The 12,074-nt window shown below is 46.4% G+C and overlaps 2 protein-coding genes across 2 annotated transcripts; one reads left to right on the top strand and one right to left on the bottom strand.

Annotated features, from left to right (window-relative positions):
* Nucleotides 1–523: 523 nt before the first annotated feature.
* On the bottom strand, nucleotides 524–1,159 carry LOC126373266 (helix-loop-helix protein delilah-like). The gene has a single exon (XM_050019316.1). The coding sequence runs from the start codon at nucleotides 1,157–1,159 to the stop codon at nucleotides 701–703; it is 459 nt and encodes a 152-aa protein (XP_049875273.1). The 3' UTR covers nucleotides 524–700.
* Nucleotides 1,160–2,288: 1,129 nt separating this feature from the next.
* On the top strand, nucleotides 2,289–11,790 carry LOC126373047 (polypeptide N-acetylgalactosaminyltransferase 1-like; the record flags this gene model as incomplete). Its single annotated transcript, XM_050019003.1, has 14 exons — nucleotides 2,289–2,325; nucleotides 3,420–3,521; nucleotides 3,976–4,227; nucleotides 4,400–4,585; nucleotides 4,881–5,040; nucleotides 5,428–5,641; nucleotides 5,819–5,910; nucleotides 6,297–6,424; nucleotides 7,365–7,460; nucleotides 7,804–7,883; nucleotides 8,133–8,269; nucleotides 8,512–8,617; nucleotides 9,277–9,353; nucleotides 11,670–11,790. Coding segments are annotated over exons 1-14 (1,788 nt in total), but the record flags the coding sequence as incomplete, so codon positions are not given.
* Between the last annotated feature and the right edge of the window lie 284 nt (nucleotides 11,791–12,074).

Raw genomic sequence — 12,074 nt, 5'->3', positions numbered from 1 at the left:
AGACACGCTAGCAGCACTGTGGGGTGGACAGGGCGCACGTGGCTGAGTGCGGGCGGAATGCGGTGTGTCGTGTGGTTACTCCTCGTGTGTTATAAATAGCCCGCGGAGGAGGGTTTTATCCTTCTCGAGAGATCCCTTCTAGTTATTTATGATTCAGGAATCTTCGTTTCACTTAACACCGAAATAATTTAGAAGTAAACTTCAGTTAGTCTAATTATTACTAAAGCAACCTACTACTTGCTGCTTAGCAGTAAGGCCGCCTATTGTACTTCTATTTCTCTTTTGTTTTGTATTTCCTGTGTGCAATAAAGTATTTGTTATGTTAAAATTCCAATCAAGAGTAAATGAGTATTTGCCTGCCTTGTTGTAATAATTGGATATACCTGAACCTCTCACCTACCAAAGATACCTATAAGTACTAATTGTCGTTGTTGATTGTTATCTAAGGTAGGCAGGTACCTATGGTATCCTTTGACATAGAATAAGAATTAAAATACCAATTGGCCTTAAAATAAAACCTTCGTAAAACAATAACAGTTACAATTTATTAAATTTAAATAAAAATATAAATAAATCTCAAAACATCTCTGGTAAATTAAACAATAATATGGCAGGGAGGTTGGATACCTAAGTAATTACAATTAGCACCACCGCATCGGGTCCAGGCTCGGGCCACACATCACTGAGTACGCGGCCACTGTCACGCGAAAGTCCTGTCCACGTAATCGCACTCGAACTCCGCGAAGAAGGAGTCGAAGGGCGAGAGGGAGTCCTCCGCGAACTCCTCCGTGGAGGCGGCGTCGGGGTCGGAGCGCCCGGAGTGCCCGGAGCGGTCGGAGCGCGGAGAGGCCCACGCGGCGGTCGGCGCCTCCGCCTCGCGCAGCGCCGCCGACAGCGCCGCGATGTAGCGCATGGCCAGCCGCAGCGTCGTGATCTTGGTGAGCTTCTCGCAGGGCACGGGCGCGCCCGTGATGGCGGCAGCGGGCACGGCGCGCCGCAGCGTCTCGAACGCGCGGTTGATCTCGCGCATGCGGCTGCGCTCGCGCGCGTTGGCGGTCTTGCGGCGGTACTTGCTGAGCGGCTGCGGCGGCCGGCGCTCGCGCGGCTCGCGGCGCCGCGCGCTCCGCGGCCGCAGCTGGTACGCGTCGTGCTCCGGCATCGAGTGCCGCGCCGCGGGCCGCGACCACGTGCCGCCGCGGGACCGCCACGCCCCGCCCACTCGCCCCCTCCGTTCATGTACACTGGCGCCGGCAATTACTTTGTTTCAATTATATTTTACGCATGTCGCCAGTCCTAATTCTGTCGTTCTATCTGTAGTAAAAAAAAAACGAGTAGGTAAAAACCTATTACTTACATTTTACGCTATAGCGAATCTGGTTCTCAAATAATGCAATATAATCTTTATTTGCCATTGAAAAGGGTAAGTACATTAGAAGAACCAATAAAATGATAATCTTATATCTTTTTTGCTCAGCGTGAGCTATCTTAAATGTACGTAGATATAACACACATATGACAGCCGATATACCGACCGCACCCGTGACTCGACAAGCAACGGCCGACACTGTTTGCTCTCCTCTCGATAGTCTCCTGTAGACAACACTTTACTTCACGACTGCACCGCACCGCGATGAATGAATTAGGTACATTCCATCAAAAATATAATGTTAAGGTTTAAAACTTTGACAAGTTCTCTTATATGGGAGAAATCAATTTTGTTAAAATCCTAATCCAAATGAATGTTATTAAAGCAGGTACTTACCTATATTTTCAATTTACGCCTCCAGTACTGAAGCGCTCACCACGCCCAGCACCCGCGTGGAGGGAGCCGTATGGGCCCTCGCACCAGCAGTGCCAGCAGGGCATGTCACCCGCCTCGTTCCGGTGACCTGTTAGTGAGGCAGCCAGTGGGACTCGTAATCATCATCATCATCAGCCGTACGACGCCCACTGCTGGGCATAGGCCTCCCCCAAGGATCTCCACGACGATCGGTCCTGCGCTGCCCTCGTAATCAGCATTTCTTAATTATGGAGTACGAGTATTCTGCAAGAACGAAGTTTTAAATAACTGTTCCCCAAGTTACTTGGGCGGTTTACTGTGTCTCGAAATGAGCGCTGTGCTTGCTAGTGCACGGTGTGAGAACTTGTCCTGCGCGCTGCCGTGCGCGCTTACAGGCGCCCAGTACCGAACCTGTGGTAGCGGTGGCTTCGACCACATTTGCATACTGTCTCGGCGTTTCCGGCCGCGAGGGCCGTAGTACTGACCTTGCCTAAAGAAACATTCAAACATGGCAGCGGCCGCGGCGCGGCGGCGTGGGCCAGCTTGTAAAATGTCACGTGTAGGCGCATTAGCCACTCACCTACAACGATTATGTAATTAAAAAAAACTATGAACAACAATAATATAACAATGAATTAATGAATAGTTCCTCATGACCAAACACTAGGAAGGAGCTAAAGGATCTCAACGACCCGATTACTCTAACTATAGAGGCGGCCAATCCGCTCGATGGCATTAACTACTTGGCCGGACAAATGGATCGCGCTGGTGACTCTCATTTTCTTTTTTTTTGTTAGGTATAATTTACTTATTCTTTATTGCATACAAAACAAGGAAAACAAATATTAGAGATGTTTTCAAAGTAATTTAACAGCGTGTGAGTGGGAGAGTTGCTCTGTAAACACAGTAGGGATTTGTCCTTAAGGACTCCAGCGCTGTGGGTTTAGATGTGTAGTGAACCTGCCCACGCCGCTTGGGCGTGAGGTACGCATGTGGGGGTGGACTGACGACAGGCGACACACTGACTTACCAACGTCATAGCTAGCGCGCACTCAACAATCACATTTGATTTTCGTTTTACCACCTGGCACTATAAAATGTAATCTGCAATGCACGCCATAAACGTAAATAATATTGTAAGGCGCGAGTTATACAGACGCGGCGCAGGTGCGGCGGCGGTGTATTCCCTGAAATGTCTTGTGTGTGCCGCGCCGCCGCCTGTGTGTGACTCGAAATGCGGCGTTGTCATACGTTTCTTATGAATAAGTTTTCAAGAGGCGTCGTGGCTGCCCCGCACCCGTGTCTTACCGCGGTGGTGGTATGCGCGTGCGTACCTCACGACTGTGTACAGCTCACTTCACCACACCACCGGAAGAGCGTAGGCGCGCGCGCGGGAGCGGGGTAGCGCAGGCTGCTCTCTGTCTGGCAAAAGATATTTTTAATTTGAATTGTCCATTTCCTTCCAATGCTCGTTATACCTTCGGTTGTGATATATATATACGAACGTACCTAATATTGTTTGTTATAAAACAAATTGACTGATTGATGGAAAACAGCGCAAGCGACGCGCATGCGCGGCGCGGGCGTGCGCACGCCGGAAATTCACTTGTGACTTATTTTATTATGGTGCAACTCCCAGTGAAGAAATGTGCCCGGACAGCTAAAATATGCGCGCTGTTGTGTGCGCTGGCGACACTGGTCATAGTAGTGAACAACTGGCCAGATGTACAGAAGATGTCTGGTACGAACTTATTATTGCTTGGGAGCGAATGATGATAGAGCGCGTCCAGCTGCTTGTCTGTCCGTGTATGTCGCCAGAACCGTCTGAAGTACTTTCTAACATAATGTGGGCGAAGTTGTCTTGTAATTACTTGTGGTTCTGCCCTCGACGTCGGGTTAATCTCGCGCGTGTGTGTATGTACGTTATGTAGATACATGAGTTGTTAGACAGCGTTAAGCGACTGTGAGATCGGCAGTACTGCGCTTGGTATACCGCGGCGAGCTGTACTGGTTCTTCACATTAACAAGGAGGAGGTGAAGCTTTTCATCGGAATTGGTGACATAGGTATATCGATATATCTACAACAAAACATTGCTGTGCATGTCGACAAATAATTTTGAAGTTTTGAATTTTTTTGACGTGTCGTTGTCCGGAGATGTAATGGAGAGGCTGCAATAAATGTAACACTTGGCAGGCAACCGCGTGGTGAAGTGGATATCGCCGGCGCCTTCAGACTGGCAGGCCGGAGACAGGTGGGCGGAGGCGCAGGCCACGGACTTGGAGCAGCAGGTGGCGGCGGGCGAGGCGCTCGTGCTGCCCGGCCTGGGCGAGGGCGGAGCGCCCGCCGAGCTGCCGGGGGCGGCGCGCGCACTCTGCGGCGACTCGCAGGAGGGAGCCATGAACGTCTACATCAGCGACCGGATTGCCTACAATCGCTCCGTTGGAGGTCAAGTACATTTGTGGAAATCCCACAAGTTTTGATAATAATTGATTAGTATATTCACTACTCTCTGTAATCAGTCTCTGCATTCGCTCTCTGATTCTTTATCACTACCTTCGTTTTACGCAATACGCAAAGCTAATTTTATTTAAAAAAAAATGTGTATCTCGTTACTTAGACCGGCGCAACCCCGCATGCAGACACATGCTGTACGACGCCGTGCTGCCGTCAGCGTCGGTGGTGATCACCTTCCGCGACGAGCCGTACTCCGCGCTGCTGCGCACCGTCTGGTCGGTGGTGGCCAGCGCGCGGCGCGACCACGCCTGGTACCGGCTGCACCGCGGCGGGGACGACAGGACTGTGGGTGGGCGCCTGCCGCATGCTCCGTCAACTGGCACAAACATGATATTAATACCATGGCTGGGACTTGGGATCCTCACGATAAAAAACATATGACCGCCCACACAACATGGTCGAGATGAGGTGCCGCTGAACGGATTATGTTGTTTGTTTTACTCCTAATAGAAGCATACAAGTATGGAAACTCACTGGGAACTCTACTTATAAATCTTTAATACTGATCCCACCGTGGGGTGTGGTTGTAATTATTTCCTTATTTTGGTGCGGAAAAGTATATTTTGTATTTGTGGTACGTGCAGGTTACCCGGGGCAGGACCCCAGCTCGCAGCTGGTGTACCTGAAGGAGATCATTCTGGTGGACGACAACTCCACGCTGCCGGAGCTGAAGGGCCAACTCAGCCACTACGTGCGCACGCGCCTGCCGCCCAACCTCGTACGGATACGCAGGCTGCCCGAACGGTGAGTGTCTACGAGAGAGATAGACAAGGAAAAGAGAAAGGGGAATATATACATATGTAGGAAAGTGAGAATACTATGGAAGGATAATGAATGGGAATTTGATTGTTTATGGTATGAAAGGAGGACGTAAGGCAGTTTTTTTTTTAAAGTAAGAGAGGCGAGTCGATGGTGCAATGATTTGGGTAAAATATAAGGAGTAAGGACATTTAAAATATATCCCGTGTTATTTCTATATCCCACATTATATTATGACATGCATGCGTCGACCAGCTTCTATCGCATTTTCATACATTTTACGTACATAACAACTGTCAAAAAAGACGTTTTCATAGGGTGCGACGTTAGACCCGATCGTACTGTACGTAGTAAGTATGTGTGTTGTGGCAGCGTGGGGCTGCCGCGGGCGCGGCTGGTGGGCGCCCGCGCCGCGGCGGGCTCGGTGCTGGTGTTCCTGGACGCGCACTGCGAGGCGCAGCCCGACTGGCTGCGGCCGCTGCTGCAGCGCGTGCAGGACGCGCCGCGCGCCGTCGTCGCGCCCCTCACCGACCACATCCACGCCGGCACCTACAAGTACACCCCGCGGGGGACACCCGACTTCGAGGTCAGCTGCTACTTATATAATACAATAATCAATTTGGTTACTGACTAATTTTACTTTCGCGAAGAACTTATGCCACGAACGTCCGAGTCAAAATTTTTCGGTAATTTTCCTCTGAGTGAGTTTTCCACGGGCGAGTGCTGTAAAATCTAAAAATAATCAGTTTTTGAACCTGTGCAGGTGGGGGGGTTCACGTTCAAGGGTGCGTCCACGTGGATCGAGGTCTCGGAGCGGGAGAAGCAGCGGCGGGGGTCCGACATCGCACCCACACGGTCAGCATATCACACCTACTTACAGAGTGGGCAGAGCCCCACATACTCACTACAACTACTATTCTTACTATTGATACCAAGTGCTAAGACCACACGGGGTCACACGCTTGCCCTTTCTTTTTTTATGCTTATTCAATCTTGCCTTGAAAACTGCAAGGTTTGTGGTTGGGAAACAAACTGCGGACAGGCAGTTCCAGTCATTCACTGCTCGCATTCGTAGTAAGTATATTCACAAAACAAGGATGATATCCGGCCGACGTTTGATTTTTCGTAAAAGGAACGGTGAAAAGAGAAAGCAGAAAAATGGACAAGGAAGAGGCCTACAGCCAGACCTAGGATTAAAGCGCCTGCTGGGTGAATAGAAAGATGTGAATGTTGTTGAGCAGGTCCCCGACGATGGTGGGCGGGCTGTTCGCCGTCAGCCGCGCGTACTACCTGCAGCTGGGCGCGAACGACGACCAGGCGCAGCCCTGGGGCGGCGAGCTGCTCGAGATGTCCTTCAAGGTCTGGCAGTGTAGGTACACGTACACACACACCTTGCACGGCTACTTCGGCCGTATTATCTTCCCCATAGTGCTTAGTGCGTGTGTAGTGGTTTTGCCGTGTTTTCATCGATCACATCATTTATTTTCAATGTGACTACTTAGATAATTGCAACTTTAGTTCTATATTACGACACTATTACTTACCGCCGCGCGCCGCCTCGCAACGTGTTGAGTGCGGAACGTGTTTTGACTGAGTGAGTGATTGATCTACATACATATAGGTATTTTCGTTGGTGGCGGTCAAGTTGGTGCCCGCCTGCGATATTCCATCCATCAACATTTATAAATTATTATTAAGTATTTAGTTAGTTAGTGGTGGTGGTTCCAGTACACACCAATTTTATATTAAGTTAAGCTGTTCTTTTCTTATACTCCGAAAAGGAAACGGACGGGCAATCGACAGGAATAAAATGTATGGATCACACGTAAAGGCAGAAATATAAAAAACCCTCCCAAAATTTTAAACCCCGAATAACCCGACAGAATTAAATCTCCAGCACACGTTAAGCAGGTTGCATATAGCGAGATGTCTATTTTACTCGGCCGGGTTATTCATCCATTCTCTTTGATTTTAAAATTAACAGTTGTCAATCATCCGATCCTATAAGAAAATGACGGATATAACTTAAAATAAAAATCTGAGGTGTCTGCACGAATCGGGGCCAGTATTTAGAATAAGTTTTTATTGAACTATCGATTACGAATACATTTCGTGGTGAATTTTATGGGCTTGTTCTGCGCTTTTTACTGTGCAGTCGGGTTTTTTGTTTTCTTTTTATAATATTTTTTTATTGTGTATGTACAGGTTGGGAAGCTGCGATAGTGATATATTTGAGTTTGAGTTTCCATTGTTATTTCGCGATTTTTAACAATAAATAATTGATGTGATTGTTTGTGCGCACTGCGCAGGCGGCGGCACGCTGGAGGTGGTGCCGTGCTCGCGGGTGGGCCACGTGGACCGCAGCTGCCGCCCCTACGGGCCGCCCGCCCCCGCTGACGACTATGGTATGTGCCCCGTTACGGGTCCGATCCTCTCCGCACGTACCTTATGACCACCTCCCAACCCACACGATACAAGAAGAATATCCATACTTTAGCGACTTTAGTGTCATAACACTATTATACTTATTTAATGTTATGTTTGTGTTTTTATTTAACGTGCAATAATAGAGTTTTGTATTGTGTTGTATATTCACAAATTATGGTAGTCATGGTAAACGCGCACCGTGTGTGTTGTCTGGCGCCCATACGATTGAAGACTAAAGTACCTAAGCCGCTGGTGGGGAGCGGAGAGTTGCCGGTCTATACGTAGTGTTATTCCTTATTCTGTGAAGATGTTGTGTTGCAGACATCAACACGGCTCGCATGGCGGAGGTGTGGATGGACGACTACAAGGAGCTGTTCTACCTGCACCGGCCCGACCTCAGGGTGAGGACTGCTTCTGTTGTGGGGTTGTAACATCAGTCCTAGTGTCAGGACGTTAGGGTTATTATTGAGGCACCCTAGTTTTTGACTCAGACAGGATATCTGTTCAAGAAAAATCGACTTTTTTTTTAATATTCAAGAGGGAATCAATCCTACGACCTCCAGATCTTGAGTCAAGGCGGCGTGTATTCTAACGCAGACATTATCTACGTTTCTTATTTGTTCTTTGGTTGTGTATCGTGTTGCCTTCAGAACAGTTCCAAGGTGGGCGACGTGTCCCCCGGCAGGCAGCTACGTCAGAACCTGCGCTGCCGGAGCTTCGAGTGGTACCTGCAGCACGTGTTCCCGGAGCAGTTCGTGCCGGTGAGGGACGCCTTTGGGTACGGCAGGTTAGTTACAGCACCACTCACATCGTGACGTCACAGAATCTACACTAGAATAGAACATTACAAAGGAGTTAAGACATTTGACTCAAAAATCATTGACCGATATTTTCTAACTCCTGCGAAAGGGACTATAATTAAGTATTCGCTTAAGAGACGCCGTATTTATGTAGGAACTTAATAAATACTTTATAGTTTTAGTCTTAGTCCTTGTGTTATTTAAATGTATTTCTTTAAATTGGTTGCAGGTTCCGCAACCCGGAGACGGGTCTCTGCCTGGACACGCTGCGCAGCCCCCACATGCCCTCCCCGCTCGCCGTGTTCGCCTGCCATGAGAGCCGGGAGCCTTACGCGGTAGTCGCTTGCACATACATTACGTGCTGTCAACCGGGGCGGGCGGAGGCACAAGTTGTCGCGAGATAACTTGCAGCCACCTTTGATAACATGGACATGATCTACCGCTTGGTAACAGGTGATCAGCGCCACGCCTGTAGCATCAATGGTTTTTTGTGTTACGGGAATCAGGTATCGCGATGTCCTGGACGGTTATTGCTCCTCTAAAGTGTTAAGTGTTTCTATTTCTGAATATATTATGTAGGATATTTGGACTGTAAATCGCCACAGGTCCATCATGTTGGAAAGAACGTCGATTTTATGACATATTTACCCGAAAGACGCTGATCATATTCGGTGATTTAAGTAAATGTATTTGCTTCCATCAGTGCAGGCGGCACAGAAGGCAACCAGCAGGTAGCTGTTGTACAACAATGAATTTTGTGACGAAATTTTAAAAATGTAATAATGACGACCGAATCGAAGGAAACACTCCATAGACTAGTTCCGGTATTTAGTGCCGGTTTCCCTACCTTTTCCCTCTTACGGAAAAGCCTGGCCGCCCGGTACGCGCCGACGAGGTCAAATTGTGTGTCTGAATACACTCCGTAGTTTGTAGATTTCAAACCGATTCTTTTTTGTTAAAATTGCTGACTTGGCTGACGATATGGACGTGACAGGACTCGCAGCACTTCACGCTGACCAAGACTGGGCAGCTGCGAGACGACACTCGCTGCGTGGTCTTCAGGAAGATCAGGTAACCTGATGCTCGCGCTATCCCGTTTTGGAGTAGGGTTTACGGGTGTTATTAGCTCGGAAATCCTACTCGAGTGCGCCTCGGCCGGCGGGGATGTATTGAACTAGCATTTTGAAAAAGGCATCCCTTCTGGCGTCGCAGAGTAACCGTTCAAATTAGGTTAGCCAGGTCAAATGTACATTTGACAAGTCTGGCTAAGCGTTATTACTCAATCTACAGGCGGAGTGTCTACACTCCACCGAAATCAAATCAAATAAAAAAATATTCTCTAGACTGGTAGTCGCTTATGTAAAAGGTCTTATTACATTACTCAATCCCGTATAACAGCCCGATGCGTCGGGATCGGCCAGTGTAACAGCACATCGGGTGGGCGGGTCACGATACTATACAGGGTGTTAGTGACATCGTAACGAAAACTTTGAGGGGTGATTGAGGCCATGATTCTGAGATGATATCAAGTGGAATTTTCCGTCGCAAAAGTATGGAATTGAAAATAATTAAAAAAAAAACACAAAAATTTTCAGGAATATTCAGACTGAAAATTCCACTTGATATCAACTCAGAATCATGGTCTGAACCATCCCCCTCAATATTCGTTACGGTGTCACTAACACCCATACCTACTTGTATGGCTACCGTATGTACTTGTGTGGGGTGTAATTGACATCGTAACAAATACTGAGGGGGATGATTCGGCTGATTATTCTGAGTTAATATCAAATGGAATTTTTCATCGCAAAAGTATAGAATTGAAAATAATTAAAAAAAAAACCTAAAAAAAGTCATGAATTTTGCGACGAAAAATTCCACTTGATATTAACTCAAAATCATGGCCTGAATCATCCCCCTGAGTATTCGTTACGATGTCACTAACACCCTGTATATGTCGTGGCCAGATCATAGAATTGACCATTTCATGAAATGATCGACCATTTCATGAAATGGTCGTATTTCATGAAATGGCCAACTTCAACTGACCATATCGTTTAAACGTCAGCGTTTAATGATATTTCCATCCACGTTTGGCCATATCATTAATGTAGGGTGTCCATGATAAGTGGTGTAATAAAAACGCGAAACAAGGTAGGAAATAATGTATTACTCTAGTACAAAGTACAAAAATGTTTAAAAGTCAAATAAAAATTAAAAAGTCATTTTCGATTAACGGAGTGTTGATGTAGTTGACATATACGCCGTAACTGCATCTCGCTTTGAAGTCGTCGTCATATTTTTTGACACTATTTCATGCCATTGGTCATCATTCAGTATACTTTTCGTGTGTAAGATAAACATACTGGCGGCGTAGGGGTGGCCCAAGGGCTACCCCCGCCGCACCCTAACCTACCGTTATGCCTTGTAAAAATTATAAAAAAAAGGATTATGATAATTTAAATTATGACAAAAACATTTATGCGTTTTAATAGAATCCCGTTTCAAGTAGTTAATGCCATCTGCGGCAAATCTACAATAAGTCACGTCAAAAAAAGAAACTTTACGGACAGTAGGATCGTCTATATTTTTCTTTTTTAAAATTAATATCTCTTCATTCGCAGTTTCAATTATATCATATTTTGAAATCCAATAATAGTCCATTGATTTACGTAGCGTGGTCACTCGATCTTCATTATTTGCCATATAACCTAAAAATAAAAATAAAGTTGCTGTCTACTGTTAATACGAGTTTTTCTTTTCACCTTAGAGTCAAAACATTGCTTCACTGCACTTTTATCTTGTATTTTCTCATTATTATTCGTATTATTCGCGTTCACACAAGAATAATTATTGTCCGCCGCCATTATGCAAAACAAAAACAAAGCGACACCAGCGCCACTACCGGTGGATAATGTTACTATTTTACGATATGATCGCTAACGTTTGGCCATATCATGAAGTAATCATGCATTTAGTTGGTCATATCGTTAAACGTTTTGTGTTCATTGATCTGGCCAAACCACATCATGATGTGGCCAACGAATGTTGTTCTATTTCATGAAATACGACCATTTCATGAAATGGTCGATCATTTCATGAAATGGTCGATCATTTCATGAAATGATCAATTCTATGATATGGCCACGATATATATATAGTTCAAATAGTGCCATAATATAGTGCCTTATTACAGAAGCAACTGCCAATATGTATACTCCGATGGTTGTTTGAGGAATCCCTGTGCGCCGCGTGGGACATTGTATAGCTTTTGTAAAAACCAGACCTGTCAAATGTTCAGGCTAGGTAAACTCTAATTCGATGATGATGTTACGTTGTAGCCTTCATAATACCTGTGTGTAGCTAACATGTCGTGTGTATGTTGAGTGTTGCAAACGTGAAGTCGTGGAGCCGTCCGCCGAGGGCGGAGGTGGCCGGGCTGCTGGCGCGCTGGGGGGACCGCCTGCTGCTGGCGCTGGACTCCTGCCGCCGCGCGGGCCCCAATCAGGTACCGTGCCGCATCAGTACAGCTTTTTTATGATTAATGATAAACTTCATTTAAAATACGATAAGTACATACTTAGTTCCAACTAGTAAAAAATTGATTATAGTATTGATATAAATATGATATTCATTCAATATACTGGGTGTTAGTGACATCGTAACGAATACTGAGAGGGACTAGTGGAATTTTCCGTCGCAAAATTCATGAAATTTTGAGTTTTGTTTTTAATTATTTTCAATTCCATATTGTGCTTTTAGCTGCATAGAACCCAAATTTCAATAAAAAAA

The sequence above is a fragment of the Pectinophora gossypiella genome, chromosome 15 (genome assembly GCF_024362695.1).
Source record: "Pectinophora gossypiella chromosome 15, ilPecGoss1.1, whole genome shotgun sequence".
Lineage (NCBI taxonomy): Eukaryota > Metazoa > Arthropoda > Insecta > Lepidoptera > Gelechiidae > Pectinophora > Pectinophora gossypiella.
This window is presented reverse-complemented; position numbering and strand designations above follow the sequence as displayed.

Excerpts from the sequence above, each read along its gene's own strand:
- LOC126373266 (XM_050019316.1), bottom strand. The coding sequence starts at position 1,159 with ATGCCGGAGCACGACGCGTACCAGCTGCGGCCGCGGAGCGCGCGGCGC.